The sequence below is a fragment of the Mytilus californianus genome, unplaced genomic scaffold, assembly GCF_021869535.1.
Source record: "Mytilus californianus isolate M0D057914Y unplaced genomic scaffold, xbMytCali1.0.p SCAF_5, whole genome shotgun sequence".
NCBI classification, from domain to species: Eukaryota; Metazoa; Mollusca; class Bivalvia; order Mytilida; family Mytilidae; genus Mytilus; species Mytilus californianus.
The window spans coordinates 57,774,842-57,795,763 of record NW_026262701.1 but is presented as its reverse complement, the minus strand read 5'-3'; the positions used below and the strand labels follow the sequence as shown (position 1 = coordinate 57,795,763).

Sequence of the window (20,922 nt, the reverse complement as noted above, 5' to 3'; positions counted from 1 at the left end):
TCTCCATCCAAGTCACAATGTATAAAAAGTTAACAATTATAGGTCAAAGTACAGCCTTCAACAAGGAGCCTTGGCTCACACTGAACAGCAAGCTATAAAGGGCCCCAAAATGACTAGTGTAAAACAATTCAAACAGGAAAACCAATGGTTATACACACCTAGAGTATCAGTATTCTTACAATGGTTTCTTAAATTTATTTTTTTCTGCTCACAGGTTTATCTTTACCATCTTTGTCTGTAGCTTTGTAAATTTATTTCCTCTTGATATCTTTGAACCTCGACAAGTTCTGTAGTATTGAGATAAAATGCTTGCTTTGTATGTGAACGATATTAGGTTTGATCTGTGGCTTATTCAAACATTAAGCACACAGAATGGAAATGTTGAAGTCAGATTAATAGGTATTGGTATAATAAGGGAGCAACCATTTAACTTCAAAGAAGGGGGGGGGTTATGGTTTTTTGTCTGAGTCAGAAAAAAAATTTGTGCAAAGCACGAACATTTTTTTTAAATTTTTCAACACTATCAATCAAATTATTTTTATCAAAATTTAACACTATAAGGTTTGGGGAAAATCTGGATTCAGAATATTTTTTTTGTCATCTGCTTGACCACAATATTTTTTTTCATCAAATTGGGGATCAGAATATTTTTTTAGGAAAAAACCATAACCCCCCCTTGAAGTTAAATGGTCGTTCTCTAAGATGTCATCTTGTTACTGTGTATTACAAAGCAGGGTTTATTTTACAAATATCAACAAGTTTTTGTTCAAATATGGTTGAAATATTGGCCACTGGAGTTTCAAATTGTGTGAATATAGTTTCAGGTTACTTACGTATCTGCTCCACTCTTTTCCATCAAATAGAATTCTCTTCTTAACCATCTGAAAAAATTCTTATGATTTTAAACTTGTAACAATCAAAACTGATTTATTTTGTCAAAATAAAACAGGTATCAGGGTTTCAGAATACTTTTGGTCAAGAACGTTATTAACACAACCTTATCAAGTGTTGTTTTGGATCTTTTTTTATTTGATTATTTCATGGTTGGTGGTGGGTTCTGGGTTGCTGATGTTGGTCAAATGTTCTTCTTTTGGTTCTTGTCTTTTATTGCAAATTTTTGTATTACCTAAACATATTATAGTTGACTGATATTAGATAAAACATGTTATTTAAAAATAGACAGTAATGTACAAACTCTCTCAGGCTGATTTGAAAATAAATTCAATTTGCCCCTTTCTTTCAATTCTTTTTTGTTTTCCCTTCCAAATTTTCCATGCATCTTTTGACTTCCAAATATTCTGGCTCTGAGCTTAGCCATGTTAGCTGTAGAATTTTAATCAGGAAAGCTCATCAAATGCAGCAAATTCTAACTGTTTGATTTAAATTTTTCCTGAACATTTTGTTACTCCTTTGGTTTTTCCCCAGGCCTATGCAATACAAATCTGCCGTAGCAAACCCTTCATTTTATAATATGTTTTGAAAGAATAAATCACAAATATGTACACAAGTAACAAAATCGTTTCTAATTCTTGTTATTCTGATGTATTTTTCATATAGTAAAGGATAAATCTAGACAAATCAATTGTACACCAAAATTTAAATATGGAAGTTTTGTGTACCAAGTACATCAAAGACAAGCACACAACCTTGTTTTTATTTTTTCAGGGTTTTTGATGTATCATACTATTTTCTCGCTGCCTTGAAGAACCATTTATGGCCTTAGGCTGTTTTCTGCTCTTTGATCATGTTGTTGTCTCCTTGACACATTCCCTGTTTCCATTCTCTTTTCTATTACATGACACACCTATTGAAAATTATTTTTGTTGATTGATTGATCATTATTTTAACGTCCAGTTGGAAATATCTGATACATTTTCATGACGAGTTTTAGAAGACTTTCTTAAGTGTTGTTACCTTTCTAGCTGTATCTGATATGTAGCATTTTTAGCTGATTCCTCCAACTTTTGTAAACCAAACTTCCATGTCCTGTACTCATCTAAACTGGACGCTGAAATGTCATTGAAGTCAAAAGTCAGTAAAATTTAAGGGATTATACATTTATATACTATAACAACACAAGATCTATACATGTAGCTCTTTTTCAAAAATCTTACATCTAGGACCTAAGATTTGTAAAAATTGTTCATTATCATAAAGTAACAACATTATTCCATATGTGATAAAATACAAAATATTCTCAATATTTCTCACAAAGTACCAATTTCTTGGTAGCAAAAAAAAAATAACACTACTTTACATATGAAATTTTTTTTTTAAAAAAGAAGCAAAATTTTTGAACTCACCAACAAGAGATAAATTTTTAAGTTTGAATTCTGATCCGTAGAAAATAACAAAACAGAGAGCATTGTCCATCTTCCTGGCATCGTCCGGCCACTTCTCAAAATCTTTTGAGTTTTTCCCTTCTCGTACTTCTCTCACTTCCCGCAAATTTACTGAAAATATAAAATAATGAAAAATCTACTTTATCATTATTATAAATATTGTTCACAGAACATTTCTTAACAAAATTCTGAGGTTATACTATATTTCTGTGTTCAGTAAACCTAGTAATTGGGGTAAAATCCTGTACTTGGCATATATCTTTTTTAATAGTTCACATCATAATGAACATGTGTACTAGGTTTCAAGTTGATGCAACCACAGAAAACTTCATTTTACCAAGTAACTAACTTAACCAAAAACTTGAAGTTGAAAATGTAGTGATTCAACACTACTGTGTTGATTCCACACCACTATGGTGATTCCACACTACTGTGGATTCATTTAGTTTCAGGGTTACCAATTTTCGTGGATTAAGGAAAAATTATTATTTTTTTGAATATTTGATTTTGTGGTTTTACAAAAGCATGCATACAAACCTACATGTATATATATGCAATTTGTACTTCGTTGAACATTGAAATTCATGTTTCACCTTTAAACAAGAAAGCCACAAAAATTGGTATTCCACGAAACACATGTTCAGCAAACTATGAAATCAGGATCAAAATCTAAAATTTGGATATAATTTTAATAATTCACATCATAACAAACATTTGTGCTAAGTTTCAAGTGGATGTGACCACAACTTCCTTGTAAACTACCTCAAACAAAAATACTTAAAACCTGAAAATGTATTGATTTCACACTATCACATTTCCATGTTCAGTGAACCATGAAAATAAATAATATAAGTCTGTTTATTATTTTTCTGGAAAAGAAATGTAATAATAAGCTTAGACCTGATTGTCCTTGATAATAAACATTTTGACAAAAAAGTTTTCAAATAATGGTCAGTCAGTAGTAAATTATATATATCTCTTTCAGATTAAGGGTCAAAAGAGGTAAACAATATTATATTAATGGATCGACTGAGATCAGAGGCCTGCCACCAGAAAACTAGGGAAAATTGAATTAACTCATTTGGTCTGACAATACTTCTTGCAGTCAACTTCAACCCTAATGAACATTCTCACAACATTGTAAATAAGCAAAAAGCTGTACTTCACAGTGTTTATTGGGAAATATATCTTCTATAAAACAGCTAATCTTAATATGTTTGTTGATAAATATGTCTAAAGAAACCATGCTAACCAAAAGTCAGTAATACAGATCACACAAGGTGTTTTATTTAAAACATGCATTGAGGTGATTATTCACCCAGATTGGTGGTGATTGTAAGTGATTCACTCTGAAATATCTCCCTGCATAAATTTTAAAATAGTATTTATCAGTGTCATAAAAACAGTGTTTTCCCCTTCAATGACCCTCATGTTTACTCCTCACCAGTTAGAGGTTTTTCCCCCAGGGAATAACCATGTGGGCACTGTGTACTGTACAAGGAAGACATTGAAAACTTGCACATCAAGAAGTGGAATAATATTTGATTAAAAATTTAAGTTAATTTAAAACATATTAATTAGCAGAAGTTTTTCTAATTAATTTTTGTAGAACAGCACAAAGTTAATTTAATTCAAACTTTGCTCTTAAAATCTCACATTGCAATATAGACAGAGTAAATTCTTCATATATTTCTCTGCTTTGACAATTTTGACAGTATTTATCATTTTAACTGTTATAGATGATCTATTATTTTTCTTTGCAAACTTAATCACGCTAGTAAAAGAGCAAGTTTTCAATGTATAACAAGTCAGTAAAAGTTAAGTAATATGTATACTTATATTCTTCGTTTTCTTTATTTTCTCATTTTTCTGTTGTTTTTCATCTTCAAAGGACAATCTCATGTTAGTTATATCAGAGAATATTCAAACCTCACCTCTAATGTCTTTTAAATATACCGATGTATTCAAAACATAGGACATATATTTTAATCCATTTTTATTTGCTTTTTTTGCATTTTTTTCTACGGACCAACAATACCTAGAGATGTAAGGCAATAATATGCCACCAAGGATGCTGGTGAATAATTTGACAGACTGAATAACTGCAGTAGAAACCTCCCGGGACTTTATAACACCAAGGCCAGTCTTCGCGCTGAAACACAGGCCCACTAGCCCAGGCTTGTAAACATGCTGTCGGGCCTGTAAAAATCATCTCTACTGAGGCCCATAGAATTTAACTAAAATTTTCATAAAATTCTGCTTCGCGTCTGTAGATTCAAAAGTTTATCGTGAAGACTGCGAAGGCACGTATCTCTTTTACCATAAATGCAATCTGAATACAATTTATAACAGAATGTATCTTAAATCAGTTTTGTAAATATTGTGCTATAATTTTTTGATAACTAGAACAGATTTCGTGGTAGAGTGTTTACTTCAAATACAGGTATCATCATTAGCATGGTCAAACCAAAGCCTTTAAAATAGACATTTGCTGCTTCTTGTCTAAGCACCCAGATTTAGGAATAAGACTAGAGACTTGTAGACCCAGAGTCACAATAATGTGTCCAGGTAGGTTACAGGGTGACATGTTTTCTTGTAGACCGTCACCTTGTCAGTTAGCACGTTAAAATTCAGTCTCAGTGTGTCGGGTTTAGTACAAAGCAGAGTTTATATTCATTGCACATATACAAGCTCACGTCCTGAATATGCATTTTATTGCCTCTAGACGTTAAACAGATATCCATCATCATCATTTTAGATAATCAAAGTGCTTGTAAACACTAGGGTAAAGAAAATGTTTAAACCTGCTGCAATTGTATGCACCTGTCTTAAACCAGGAGCCTGTTGTTCAGTGGTTGTCGTTTGTTGGTTTGGTTCATAAGTGTTTCTCGTTTTTTATATAGATTAGACTGTTGGTTTTCCTGTTTGAATTGTTTTACACTAGTCATTTTGGGGCCATTTATAGCTTGCTGTTCGGTGTGAGCCAATGCTCTGTGTGTTGGCCATACTTTGACCTATAATTGTTTACTTTTTACATATTGTGACTTGGATTGAGAGTTGTCTCATTGGCACTCATACCACATCTTCTTATTTATATTTAATCTATCAGTGGGAAGTAAAATCAAACAAAGCATTGATTGTAGTTGATTCAACTAGAATTATATACATGATAATGACATCATTAATAAACTCAGAACAGATATAAGATTCCTGCACCTTGCACAAGTTACATAATTTTCTTGACAAGTATATATATATAACATCATTTTGTAACTTGAATATGTGAGCATATATTTCAATGAAAAATTTCTGGAAATGTTCATGGATAGGATGTGTATAGAATGTTATGATCAATGCACTATATTTTGTGTAACTCAAACGTAGTGAAACGGATTGGAAAATTGATAACACATATTGGTTTTGATTGCATGAATGCAATCTTTACCCAAAAAAGAGGTATTTCAAATCCCATAGTGCTGTATAATAATACTGGGGAGAACACTGATTGCAATAATAAAGTAAGTCATTTAAAGTACCTAACTTTAACATATATATATATTTCTCATATTTATACTTAGGCTTAATAAATACATATATTGCCAACAATATAAACTTTAAGCAAATAACGACCCTACCACACAGGTCGTAAAATTAATAATTCTTTTATCTTTAAAATTCCTTAACAGCTGTTTTTGGGGTTTTTTTTTTAAAAGATGAGTGATAAATTACTGTTACATGTAATTTAAATTTCAAGTGTAAAAGAGTACAACAAAATTACCTAATTCCAAGGTAAAGTCAAAAAGGGGAAGTCCATAAAAAATGACAAAATCAAATCCCACTCATTTTTTTTCGCGGTTTTTCTAATTTCTTGATGTCTTTAGGAAAGTCTAAACCCAAGTGTTACATACTCTCGACAATTTATATTTGCATTATTTTTCTACTCCTGACAGTCTCGAAAAAATTATTTGGTTTACAGTATATGAAACAAAGGTTTCAACTGATCATGCTGATATAGAAATAAGAAGATGTGGTATGAGTGCCAATGAGACAACTCTACATCCAAGTCACAATGTGTAAAAAGTAAACAATTAAAGGTCAAAGTACGGCCTTCAACACGGAGCCTTGGCTCCCACCGAACAGCAATATATAAAGGGCCCAAAAATGACTAGTGTAAAACAAATCAAACAGGAAAACCAATGGTCTAATCTATATAAAATACGAGAAACGAGAAACACTTAAGAACCACATCAACAAACGACAACCACTGAAACAGGTTCCGGACTTAGGACAGGTGCAAACAAATGCAGCGGGTTTAAACGTTTTAACAGGTGCCAACCTTCCCCCTAACCTGAAATAGTAGCGTAACATTACATCATAGAAAGACACACTATAAAATATCAATTAAAATATCAATTGAGACTGATGACCTTGGCTGATTATTGTAATATCCAGTGTAGTCAGATCATTTATGTAATGGAATGAAAATTTTGTAACACTGAATAACAATTCCTTTTCACACAATTATTTTGAAACACTAACAAAAGCATAGATGCCAGTAAAATGTAATCCGAAATTCTTTTAACTCATTATAATAGAAAAAATTCTTGATATCATCTTTTTCATGAGTTTTCAAACTTTTTTTTTCTGCAGACTGATAAATATTATCATTTAGCTTCAATTTTTCAACTGAACTATAAAAAAACCAAGGCGAAATTTATTAATGAACCAAATAAACCAAAATAAAATATTATGCAATATACAGGAAAACATTTTTTTTAATGTGAAAGTGTGTCCTTAAAACGTTTTTATATGCATGTATATATATTTTACACATTTAATTACGAAGAATGAGGAAGGAAAATATGCCAGAGTTTTAATAATACCAATAAAGTTAGTTTATGTTTACTTAGAATCTTGAGCTGACTAAATATTTATGGTTTAGTAATTCCAGAATCAATATTACATAGTAATTTCCACAGGGAAGTGAAATTCTATAGACTGTCAAAGTAAACCTGACCTCAGTTATAAGATCTAAATGTCATCTCCTTTTATTCAATTTAAATTATTCTGGAAGGTCTTTATACATAATACGGAGAAACTGAACCAAACTATACAACTTCCTTCATTTACTTGGGAAATCAGTATCATAAATGTCTTTTGTGTTTTGGTAATTTTTTTTTGTGTCTTTACGGCATTGTCTCTTTCAGTGGGATATCCAGTGAACGAAAACAAAAGAAAATTCACTCTTCTTATGATAGAGTCGAGTAAGTCAACAATAAAACAATACCAGTGACGATACTGATCAAAAGTTATTTCTGAATAATGATTGTACATTTTAAAGAATCTATTTGTTAAACTGTGTTATTAGAAATATACATGTAAATACACAATGTTTTATGTTCAGTATTAATTGAGATAATTGCTTTAGAAGCTTGTGAAACTGAAATTTAAAAACTGCCAATTTTTGTTGCATATTGATAAAAAAAATTGAAAAAAAATCATGTGCATACAAAATCTAAAGATCTTTCGGGTCACCAATTTTCTGAGTGTTCCAAAAAGTCCTTAGCATGTTACAATTTCCCAAAGTATGCTTATTTTTTCACTCCTAAGTTATCGAGCACACCAATCTGCTCTTGTCACATGTACATTCAATAGAGAACTCATAATTGTCTTTTCGTGAATATAAACATTTAAAAGTCTGTCCCTCTGTGCAGGTTAAAAAATAAAAGATAATAATTTTTATAAAGTAAGTATCTTTCTACTATTTTGTACACAATTTTAAGAAAAGGTCGTCTCAAGTTTTGTACAATAATTTGTGGTCTTCTCGATCTATTTGCATTCCATGTTTACATCAAGAGAAGGTCTGTTTGATTTTGCATAGTAACTTTATTTAAAAAGTGCCAATCTTTGCTGCATATCAATCGATTCCTTTGAAATTTTTTCCCTGACTTTCTCTGATCTAGCTGTATATATATACGAATAATTAGCATGTTCCAGAGAGGTATACAGACAGTAAAAAAATAAATTGAAGTTGGTACTCCAGGAATTTATTTGCATAGCAACATTTTAAACCAATTTTACTCCAAGCATCTATAGCCTGCTGTACTCGTCGTTTGCTACTTAAGGAGGAAAATGATAACATTGAGTGGAAGTTTTATTTCAATTCATTTCTATTACTATTAACCAGAACGTTTTTCTGTGAATCCATAATTGATAGGGTCCAGACTCCTTGCTAAAATGGGACAAACATTGAGAAGATCTAGTTTTCAGTGTTTACAGGGGAGGTAATACTTTGTCACTAGATTTCCCACTGCTTTGATGTATATTCATATTTACTTTTTATTCATATAAAATAGAATCAAATTGATACAATTCATTACTCAAAACCTGAACTCTTTAAGAGATTTACCTTAAAACCCTAAGAGTAAAAGGACTTCAAAAGTAAACAAACATGACAAAAGGCCTGATGTATTAATTCATTATCATGATTATAGACAAATTAATCTTTTCATAATATGATAAGTGCATTTACTGCCAGTAAACCATTTAACTCTTTTCAGCCAACTTTGTGTCAATTTACTTTCATAGTTTTCTTATTTTCTTGATATCTAAATATAAGGGAAGTCTGCACCCAAGTGTTACATATTCGCGACAATTTATATTCACATTATTTTTCTATTTGGGAAAGACATGAAAATACATTGCTCGTGAAAATAACATTTGTAGTTGTTTTACAGTATACGGAACTAAGTTTATAAGGTTTTAACTTCCTCAGGCAAAGTTGACCTATGATGGATTTAACTATTTATTTTTAGGTCCATTTTAGTTATATAGCTCTTCACATGTTTCAAGTCTTATACATCCTTGGCTTTCAATTTTTTTGGCTGAGCATTCATGATGAATGTTAATCCAGAAAAGTGCTACTGAAGCATAAAACTTGTTGTGTTATTTTGATATTGGTTAACCACATACATGTCTAAGCTATTGAGAAGTAAGTGGATGAACAAGTTCAATGTTTGTACAATGACGAAGGAGCCAGACAGTTTTCTTTACTAAATCTTCAATTTTAATATCTAATGTAGATAACTGACCTAGATTGTACTCTGGCAGAAGAATACTACACTATAGATATGATTTTAAAAAAATGTTGGTAGATGTCAATGAGACAGCAAGCTAACAACTGAGTTTTACAAACAACAGACACCTACAGTCCAACTAACATACTCTGCTCTTTAGTGATGGACAATTTAGTACCAAGATCATAGTGTAAGTTCTAAACCCTTGTTGTGAAAAGATTCAAATAGAAAAGAGAGTGGAAATGGGGAATGAGTCAAAGAGACAACAACCTGACTATAGAGGAGAAAACAGCCGATGGCCACCAATGGGTCTTCAAAGCAGCGAAAAATACCAGCACCCAGAGGCAGGCTACAGCTGGCCCCTAAACAACAATGTATACTAGTGCAACGAAATGGATGCCACACTTAAAACACCAAAACATACAAAAGAACCAAAATTTAAAAAAAAAAGACTAACAAAGGCTAGAGGTTCCAGACTTCCGGACAGGCGCAAAAAAGTGGCGGGGTTAAACAAGTTTTGTGAGATCTCAACCCTTCCAAGATCAATTTTAAGTATTGATATTTTACACATATATTTAATTGCTAAATGTAAAGTACAATATATACATGTATATACAGTCAAACCTGTAAATAAAGGTCACGATAGGAACCAAACATAAATATTTTATGAGAGAGGTGACCTTTGAATTGAGGTTCATAATGCATAGGTACTACCAAAGCAGGACAAGACATGTCATAATGCATATGTATTACCTAAGCAGGACAAGACATGTCATAATGCATAGGTACTACTAGAGCAGGACAAGACATGACATAATGCATAGATATTACTAGAGCAGAACAAGACATGTCATAATGCATAGGTACTACTAGAGCAGGACAAGACATGTCATAACGCATAGGTATTACTAGAGCAGGACAAGACATGTCATAATGCATAGGTACTACTAGAGCAGGACAAGACATGTCATAATGCATAGGTACTACTAGAGCAAGACAAGACATGTCATAATGCATAGGTTCTACTAGAGCAGGACAAGACATGTCATAATGCATAGGTACTACTAGAGCAGGAAAAGACATGTCATAATGCATAGGTACTACTAGAGCAGGACAAATGCAAGAATACAGTGACTTGACAAGACATGTTTTTCTCTTAATAGAGGTGACTTTATGGCAGGTTTGACTGTTTAAACATGTATAACTTAACATTTACCACCCTAAAATAAAGAAATCTTAAATTTACTTAATAGTATATAGGGGATTGTTGAGATCTCACAAAACATGTTTAATCCTGCCGCATTTTTGCGCCTGTCCCAAGTCAGGAGCCTCTGGCCTTGTATGTTTTCAATTTTAGTTCATTTATATGATTTGGAGTTTAGTATGACGTCCATTTTCAATGAACTAGTACACATTTTTATTTAGGGGCCAGCTGAGGACCACCTCCGGGTGTGGGATTTTCTCGCTGTGTTGAAGACCCATTGGTGGCCTTCGGCTGTTATCTGCTCTTTGGTTGGGTTGTTGTCGCTTTGACATATTCCCCCTTTCCATTCTCAATTTTATTATTCTAGCTATGTATATGAATAACTGAAATAGCCTTGTAATTTATACTGAGTCCCAAAAAGAGTGAAAGCTCTTGAGAAAGGTTGCATATTTATCTTATGTGCAGTATTATTCTTATATACACCATATATTTAATGATGATGTCTTAATAATAATTTTCAATTCTTTATATAAAAATATAAACTTGTAGAACTTTAGTGGGTTTTTTAAAGGAAAGAATTGATAACTATACTACATGTACAATTAATATCAATGTAGTCCATTTAAATGTGTAGTATCAAAGAAGCTCATTCAAAAAACGTACATTTAAACTGCATACAATTTGTATTTTGTGTACTGTAATTATCTAAAAGTCAATATAAGTAGTAACTTCTGTTTATGATTTCAAGATGACCTTTTTATGGTAAAAATTAAAAATTGTAATTGAGGAGCACAAAGACAGGAGTTTTAAAAAGCTAGATATGTAGATCAATTTCATAGCAAACAAATGGGAAATTAAGTTAAAGACTTAACAGAGGTAAAATTGCTCTCCTAACAACTTTACTCATATCAATTTATCAACTTTGAATTTAATACCAAGATATCATTCATTTTTTTCTCTGTTCTCTGTTTGAACTGCATGATAAGCAATTTTTAAAAAAACAAAAAAAATTTATATTTATTTTCATATAATTTAATTTTGGATGTAACATGTCTTCTGATTGGCTGAAAGTTTTTTGTCTATCAGCTTATAGACATAATTTTGTCATGTGACAGTGACGTCATCAACGTTTTTTTCATGATTTACTCCTTAGAAATGGAATTTAGAGTTAAATCATAAGGAATGACTGTTATATTTTTCTCTCTATTCGAAATAACCTAAATAAATGAGATGATGCATATCATATTAAGTTATAAAGGGACATAATTGAAGAACAGTAAAAGTGACGCTACCAAAATTTGTACTTGATCTGAGTTTTGTAGCAATAAGTATTGTGTATAAGTTTCATAAAATTTGGTTGAGGCAAACTTAAGTTAGAGAACCGAAACGAAAAATTCAGCAATTTTTCCATTTATAAAGGGGTATAACTCTAGAACTGTTTAAGTGACACCACCAAAATTCAAAATTGATCTGTATTTTGTGGTAATAAGCATTGTGTGTAAGTTTCATTACATTTGGTTGAGGCAAACTAAAGTTAGAGAACGGAAAGGAAAAATTCAGCAATTTTTCCATTTGTAAAGGGGCATAACTCTAGAATGGTTATAGTGATGCCACCAAAATTCAAACTTGATCTGTGATTTGTGGTAACAAGCATTGTTTATAAGTTTCATATTATTTGGTTGAGGCAAACTAAAGTTAGAGAACGGAAACCAATTATGGGACGTACAAACGGACAAGGGTAAAACTTAATGACCCCTCAGCTACGGCGGGGGCATAAAAATGTGGTGCACACTTTTAAATAGCGCGCTATGTGGGTTATTCAGTGTGCACCACATTTTTGATATTTTTTCTTCATAGACAGAAAAAATACTACAGTCATTCCTTAAAAGTACGATAAAGTAAATACATAAATCATATATTAATAATGGTGAGAAATAAAAGGCAGTACAACTTCGTTCAGAAAGCAGGCAAAAGTGTTTTGAAAATATTTGTTTGACAAATGAAAGAACTGTTGCTCATGTAAGTACAAATCTGGTAACGAGTCAAATTTGGTTGATCACATGCCAGGAAAAGAGGACAGGATTGTGGTTATGACAATTGGAACAATATGACACAAACCAGTCCAACATAGTCTGATTATTGAGAACACATGATCTTTCTAAGTAATTTTTACATTTCCCATGAGGATTGTAGTTATAAACAAGATCAAAGTCAACTGCACTTAAATTCATATGCAATCTGTCACCATACTTACAACACATATATATTATGTAATACTAAATATATAAGTACATAAAAAACTTAACATTTTCCTGTTTCACTACTATGTTATATATATATATATATATCTAAAGCAATGAGAGCCTATTCAACCGTTCTGTGGTAAAATCCGACACAGTTTCGAAACCTTAAACACTTTAGGGATGACCGTTCAAAATCATGTATTTGATTTTTCTAAAGTTACTTTTTTTATATTTATTTTCAGAAGTACGATAAAGTAAATACATAAATCATCTAAAATGTATTAATAATAGTGAGAAATAAAAGGCAGTACAACTCTGTTCAGAAAACAGAGAAATGTGTCATGAAAATATTTGTTGGACAAATGGAAGAACTGACAGACAAGGTGAATGCAATATGCAAACTAGGATTGGCGGTAAAATAATGAAGGAAACCGGTTGGAGTTAGAGAAGAGAGGCAGAAGATACCAACTCATAAGTCGAAAACAAACTCGCAATGTCAAAACATTTTCCTGTTTCACTACTAGGTTCATGAGGTTATATATATATATATATCTAAAGCAATGAGAGCCTATTCAACCGTTCTGTGGGAAAATCCAACACAGTTTCGAAACCAAACACTTAAGGGATGACTGTTCAAAATCATGTATTAGATTTATAGAAGTTTTTGAAAAAGTAAATGGATGCATCGATAGTTGATGGATAAAATTGATCCGAAATGGCTCAAATTGGCCATTTGAGCCAAAAAAAGATGGCCACTAATATATAAACAAGGGAACTTTGGACTACCCAAAGCTATATATGACAAGTTATCTAACATATAACTTGATGTGCCCTATGGTTGTCTAAATGTTTGTATTGTTTTTTTTCCACACTTCAGTGTGATTGTCGAGCTAATTTATGACAGTACATGTTTGATTTCTTCACTGGATTTATTTAATTGATATTTTAAACTCCATGGCTTTATTCTTTAAGTCACAGTTGTGGCCTAATCGCCAATTTGCATAGAATTCCAATCAAACCGGTGCTAGGGGCCATCTAAAACTTGCAGTGAGGTGAGAGTTTATTGCTCCCTGTTGAAGGCCTCACTGTGACATTGAGATGAAGAACAGCAATAAAAGCACTGTTCCTTTGTTTTTTGTGTTATTTGCTGTGCATGTACTGATTTTGTGTCAATGATGGATACCCTTATCCTTTCTTTTCTATCATATTATCCTAACATGTACAATGTATGTGTTTACTATGGATAGATAAACATATCACTTATTAAAAGCTTAAATATTGATACTACATGAAGGTTTGTTTCTGTATACATTTCTTCAATATACTACCTAGATAAATGTAGGTTTCATAACAAGTATACAGTTATTCTGTACAGTATGATACGAGAAATATCACTTCATGCAAGATATAGATAACAGGCCACAACCATAGGAGAATCAATTCTAATGGAAAGAACTTTGAACATATAGCTTGTTCACGAACCACGTCAGGGCTAGTTTGGGAACTAGCGAGATAATTAATTTATATTCATAAGATATTTCCTTTTGTTGACTTACTGCCTCCCAGATACAATTCCCAGGTTTTACACTAGAGCGACACAACTAATAAGGAATGTTATCAATATAAATATCAATAATGCTGGATATATAGTCGTCAAATAAATCTTCAGGCAGACTCAACGAGAAGAATGGTGTTGTATAAAATAGCAGTATAAGCTTACATTGTAAGGAAATGAAGGATTATCAATGAGGAAAAATGCTGAAAAATCCTATATTTTTAACTTACAAACTTCATAGAACAACGTTTCACTGGCACAGTTTAAGACATTAGAGGAGTTCTACAGAAAAAATGCCCTTAGCCGTTGTCTATTTCACATAAGTGAAACTTACAGTTATCTCCCCATTTTCTCCGTGGACCATTGAACTTGTTAATTATTACTTATAATGGAAAATATATATGCAGATTTTTGTTTTCCTTAATTTGACAGCCAGATTTCAATCCGATTCTGATATTTGTGATGACCTTCAAAGATTGTGAGACAATTCTTGAAAGGCCATTGCAAGCATTTAAATGAGCAAATTAATGCTTGGATCATTTTCTACATAAGGAAATGCCTGTACCAAGTCAGGAAAATGACAGTTGTTTTCCATTCGTTTGGTGTGTTTGAGCTTTTGATTTTGCCATTGGATAAAGGACGGACTTTCCGTTTTGAAATTTCCTTGGAGATCCGTATTTTTGTTATTTTTATTTTCTACTAATGCAATCTTCCACCAAATACATTTGCTGCATGCACATGTTGAGGTCTCAAAAAAATTCTTAGAAAATTAAAGTTTGATAAAAATTGTAATTATTGAGTTAAGACCTAAACAAAAATTTTTTTTTTTTTTTTTTTTTTTTGGCAAGTATCTGACATTGATTGTGTTCAGGATGACCCACTGACAATAGTTATTGCACAATGCTAAAAAAAAATTAGGGTCAGCATTTTTTTTAGGTTAGGGTCAGGTTACCCTAACCAAACATTTTTTTTTAGGCCTAAGGTTAACATATTAAATAATTTTAAACTAGAACATGAAGAAACAACAGCTTATACATGTAACAAGATGGTAGATTTCTTCATTTCTTCACAGATTTCAATTAGGGATATCAAACTGGTTTCCTTTTGCATGTACATGTAACTGGGTTTCTTAAGCAAATTCATGAATATTATCAAACATCTTACTACATGTTTATGTATAGCTTATAAATTCTTTCAGTTAAAAAATATTTCAGATAATTACTTTCTAAGAATGTAATTATAGTCTTTTTTGTTAAACCGAATACAAAAAACTAAGCCAATGAAAAGGCCAAATGTTCTGCATCATAGAATAATATATACATATATATGCATATATATATCTAATTCAACTTTGATTTTAATAGGATAGATCACGGATTTGTATATCTTTCTTTACAAATACTTGGACAGATACATAAATCAAATTTAAAAAATCAATAATATCTGCAAGATAAAGAAACACTTTAAAATCAATATTTTATGGTCCCTAGATTTCTATACACAAAATACCTTACATGTCAACTGAAAAATGAAATTCAATAAAAGAAGATCAACAATGCAATATTTCAATCACAAATACATACATGACATATTTCAAATATATTGTACACTATATATACAGTATGTGGGACACCTTATACATGTAGCTTACATGTAGATCATCAAAAAGAAAATGTCAAGTGTAGGTGTTCTAATTTTGAAGTATTCATCATAAAAGTAACTTGTACAGTTTATATTGACCCCAAAAATGTAAACTGCTTTTAAATTAATGGAGAATGTGTCCATGGGACACAGATGATGCCCCCGCTTGTCTATCATATAAAGTTATAATGGGACATAACTAAAAAACTGTAATAGTGACGCTACCCAAATTTGTACTTGATCTGAGTTTTGTGGCAATAACAGTTGTGTATAAGTTTCATAACATTTGGTTGAGGCAAACTTAAGTTAGAGAATGGAAACGAAAAATTCAGCAATTTTTTCCATTTGTAAAGGGGCATAACTCTAGAACAATAAGAGTGACAACCCAAAAAAACAAAATCGATCTGTATTTTGTAGTAATAAGCATTGTGTATAGGTTTCATAACATTTGGTTGAGGCTAACTTAACATGCTTAAGTTAGATAACGGAAAACAAAAAAAATCAGCAATTTTTCCATTTGAAAAGGGGCATAACTCTAGACAGTTAAAAGTGACACCACCAAAATTCAGACTTGATCTGTATTTTGTGGTATTAAGCATTGTGTAAAATTTTCATGGCATTTGGTTGAGGCAAACTTAAGTTAGATAATGGAAACAAAAAATTCAGCAATTTTTCCATTTGTAAAGGGGCATAGCTCTAGAACAATAAAAGTGACACCCCAAAACTCAAACTTGATCTGTATTTTGTGGTAATAAGCATTGTGAAAGTTTCATAAAATTTGGTTGAGGCTAACTTAAGTAGAGAATGGAACAAAAAAATTCAGCAATGTTTCCATTTGTTAAGGGGCATAACTCTAGAACAATAAAAGTGACACCCACAAAATTCAAACTTGATCTGTATTTTGTGGTAATAAGCATTTTGTATAAGTTTCATAGCATTTGGTAGAGGCAAACTTAAGTGAGAGAACGGACACGAAAAATTCAGCAATTTTTTCTTTGTAAAGGGGCATAACTCTAGAACGGTTAAAGTGACGCCACCAAAATTCACACTTGATCTGTATTTTGTGGTAATTAAAAAACCTTAGTGAGCGCGCTCACATACCCCACGTCCCCACATTGTCACTGGAGAAATAAAATAACTGTAAGGAAAAAAAATTGAATCATAATTTCCTGTCGATATGCACATCTACATAGTATGTCCTTATTATCTGAAAAGGTTTCATGAAATTCTGTTGTGTGGTTTCAGAGTAGTTGTGATGACAAACTGTTGCAGAGGTATATTGAAGCAAATAAGTTCAAAGGGGCGTAACTCCTAGAAAAAAAAATTGAATCATAATTTCCTGTCGATATACACATCTACCTAGTATGTCCTTATTATCTACAAAGTTTCATGAAATACTGTTGTGTAGTTCCAGAGGAGTTGCGATGACAAACTGTTGCAGAGGTATATTGAAGCAAATAAGTTCAAAGGGGCGTAACTCCTAGAAAAAAAATTGAATAGTAATTTCCTGTCGATATGCACATCTACGTAGTATGTCCTTATTATCTGAAAAGGTTTCATGAAATTCTGTTGTGTGGTTTGAGAGGAGTTGAGATGACAAAAGGTTGCAGTAGTATATTGGGCAAATAAGTTCAAAGGGGGGTAACTCCTGGAAAAAAAATTGAATCGTAATTTCCTGTCGATATGCACATCTACGTAGTATGTCCTTATTATCTACAAAGTTTCATGAAATTTTGTTGTGTGGTTTCAGAGGAGTTGAGATGACAAACTGTTGCAGTAGTACATTAAAGTAAATAAGTTCAAAGGGGCGTAACTCCTAGAAAAAAAATTGAATCATAATTTCCTACATAGTATGTCCTTATTATCTAAAAAGGTTTCATGAAACTCTGTTGTGTGGTTTGAGAGGAGTTGCGATGACAAGAAACAGGACTGACGGACAGATGGACAAGTCAAAGACATTATACCCTCGTCAACTCGTTGCGTGGGGTATAATAAGTCTTGTGTATAAGTTTCATAACATTTGGTTGAGGCAATCTAAAGTTAGAGAACAGAAACCAACTTTGGGACGTACGGACGGACGGATGTACAGACGGACAAGGGTAAAACTTACATGCCCCCTCCGCTATGGCGGGGACATAAAAAATTCACAGGTCAGAGGAGGTGCAACAACTTAGGTTTTCATTTCATCTTGTACAATTTCAGCATCTCTTCATCAAATCTAAATATGGAAAAACTGACTTTCACATCAAATATTAAGTGTATTTAAAAAGGGGCAATAGCTGTCAAATTCATGTTCACCGATTTGACTCAAATTCTCATATTTGATTTAAAAATAACATACTAAAACATATATCCAAATTACAAAAAGTCTAAAATAAACAATAAACATTGCATGAAACTCCATAATATATGTATCAGCATTTCATGTGTATTTTTGTCTAGATGTCATCTAATATAAAAAACCATCGAGATGTGACAGTCATTTAACCTGATAAAAACATAAATATAAATAGATAGCGATCACATGCAAATGGATTTTGCTAGGTTTGTTTGATTTCATATTGAAGTTAAAAAGTATGTTTATCATCGTTTTTTACCTGTATAAGAATGATTTTTGTGGATCCAATCAGTCAAATAGATGGTTCATCCTTGTTTCACTTTCAATGTTGACATTCTTTTCCTTTTAATAGCTGAACACATGCATAACCCTTATCCAGCTAAGGGGCTAAATTGAAGGTCACATGAATATGGATTCAATGAGGCCGAATTATTCTCTTGCAAGTGAATAATTCATCAGCAATGTTTCTTAGCTTAGTTTGACAAAATTAAACCAAACTGGCGGCTAAACCCGAATTATTATTTCACAATTTCACTTTCATTAATGACTGAATAAAAAAAATCATAACTTATTTTTTTTCATATCTCATAGCTAATTCCCCTTTAAGATTTCTCTTGGGCAAATATTATAATTATAGAAACTGTTAGATTATAGCAGCAACTTTCTGATCTCTGTGAAAATACAGAACACACGTTTTTGTCAATATAAAAAAAATCACCATTGAGAAACATTCATTGTAAAAGAATACTGTTCAAAAATTCTAAAATGTGAAAAAGACTACTTATTCAAGTCTCCATAAATGTCTGCATCAATAAGACTCCGAAAATGAACAATTTTCAATTAAGATTTTGTTGAAATTTTCAAATCCATAATTAAATACATTAACCTCAGGCACAAAACGCTCCTGTTTTGTTTATTTCAGTTATATTTGAAATAAAATTAAATAAACTGAATCCAAAATAGAACTTAACATAGCTTTTTAATTGTTTGCATTATGCATGTTGCACATTATTTGTGCATTTCAGTGGATATGTGCATATAGCCTGAGTTGTCTCTTGTGTTTTTTTAATTTTGTGTATTGAGAAAAATTGAAAAAGTCTGATGTTGTTTATTTTGTCTTTAATTAAATTGTCAAATGATTCTAAATTGAAAATCTATACATTAAAATCAAAAGATAAATATTCACTGAATATACATACCAATTTGGTATGAAATTAACCCAGGGGAATTACCATTTAAATAGGGATGAATAACTTACATGTGTATAAGTACATTCTATTTCTGGCAATAAAAACAATTAAGTTTATTTCTTATGTATATACATTTTGTACATACATTTATTCGTTCATTGTGTGTTAATTTACGTTTTTTGATTGAGTTAAGCCTTCCAATTGATATTTTATAGTGTGTTTTTCTATGTTGTGATGTTATACTATTGTTTCAGAAAAGGGAGAAGGTTTGGTACCATTAAAACGTTTAATCCCGCTGCCAATTTTTGCACCCGTCCTAAGTCAGGAATCTGATTACAGTAGTTGTCGTTTGTTGATGTGGTTCATAAGTGTTTCTCGTTTCTCGTTTTTTATATAGATTAGACCGTTGGTTTTCCCGTTTGAATGGTTTTACACTAGTAATTTTTTGGGGCCCTTTATAGCTTACTGTTCGGTGTGAGCCAAGGCTCCGTGTTGAAGACCGTACTGTGACCTATAATGGTTTACTTTTATAAAATTTGACTTGGATGGAGAGTTGTCTCATTGGCACTCATACCACATCTTCTTATATCTATGTACATGTAGATTGTATAATCATAACTACTGTATATTACTGCTTATGTTTACAATTTCTCACTGAACAATTTTCAAATGTCCAGGTGATCTTGACATTATATAGCTAAGAATTGCTTGTAATTAATGACATATCATAACTGCCAACCATCAATAATATAAGACAAATCAGCATGCCATGTGTAAAGTGTTGTCCCCCTCCATTTACAGGTTAAAGTATCCAAATTGCCAACATTGACAGAAAAATCTACCATATACATGTATGCGATGCTACTGTGTAATTTGCATGAATTCAATAATTTAATCATTTTTCAACAATTTACAGAAAAACATGCAAAATGTTGTATACATAATTTTCTTCAAGCATGAAATTGGCTGGTTCCAGCTCATTTCTGAATTTCCAGTACATGCATACGTAGTTTGGACATGTTGAAAATAAATTAGCTAAGTATCATCATAAACATGATAAAAGTAATTCAGAAAAAGCATGTCAGTTTGGGATGAAGAAATGGGTGATTTCCTCATCACTTACATCAGATGTTGGATGAATAGGTTTTTCCTGTTTTCCTAGATGGTTATCACAAAGTCAAATACTATCAAAATTTCCGTGGTAGTAAATTTCTGTAGTAACAAAATTTCTGTAGTAATAAAATTTCTGTAGTAGTAAAATTTCTTGTTTGTCAGTTACCACAAATGTCAGTAACAATGAGTAAAATTAGCCACAAAAAATGGAGTAATTGTG

General features: G+C 31.8%; 1 protein-coding gene across 12 annotated transcripts in view; it reads right to left on the bottom strand.

Moving 5' to 3' along the window:
• Positions 1–20,922, bottom strand: part of LOC127702963 (1-phosphatidylinositol 4,5-bisphosphate phosphodiesterase gamma-1-like) — a 102,793-nt gene that overhangs the window by 79,891 nt on the left and 1,980 nt on the right. For 10 of the 12 annotated variants that reach the window (XM_052207307.1, XM_052207313.1, XM_052207316.1 and 7 more), the window contains exons 2-5: positions 4,178–4,225; positions 2,304–2,453; positions 1,915–2,008; positions 834–881 (exon numbers count right to left, since the gene is read on the bottom strand). In XM_052207307.1, coding sequence (XP_052063267.1) covers positions 834–881; positions 1,915–2,008; positions 2,304–2,453; positions 4,178–4,225 — 340 coding nt within the window. The remainder of the gene's footprint in view (positions 1–833; positions 882–1,914; positions 2,009–2,303; positions 2,454–4,177; positions 4,226–20,922) is intronic. The other 2 variants (XM_052207309.1, XM_052207318.1) reach the window with 1 other exon arrangement.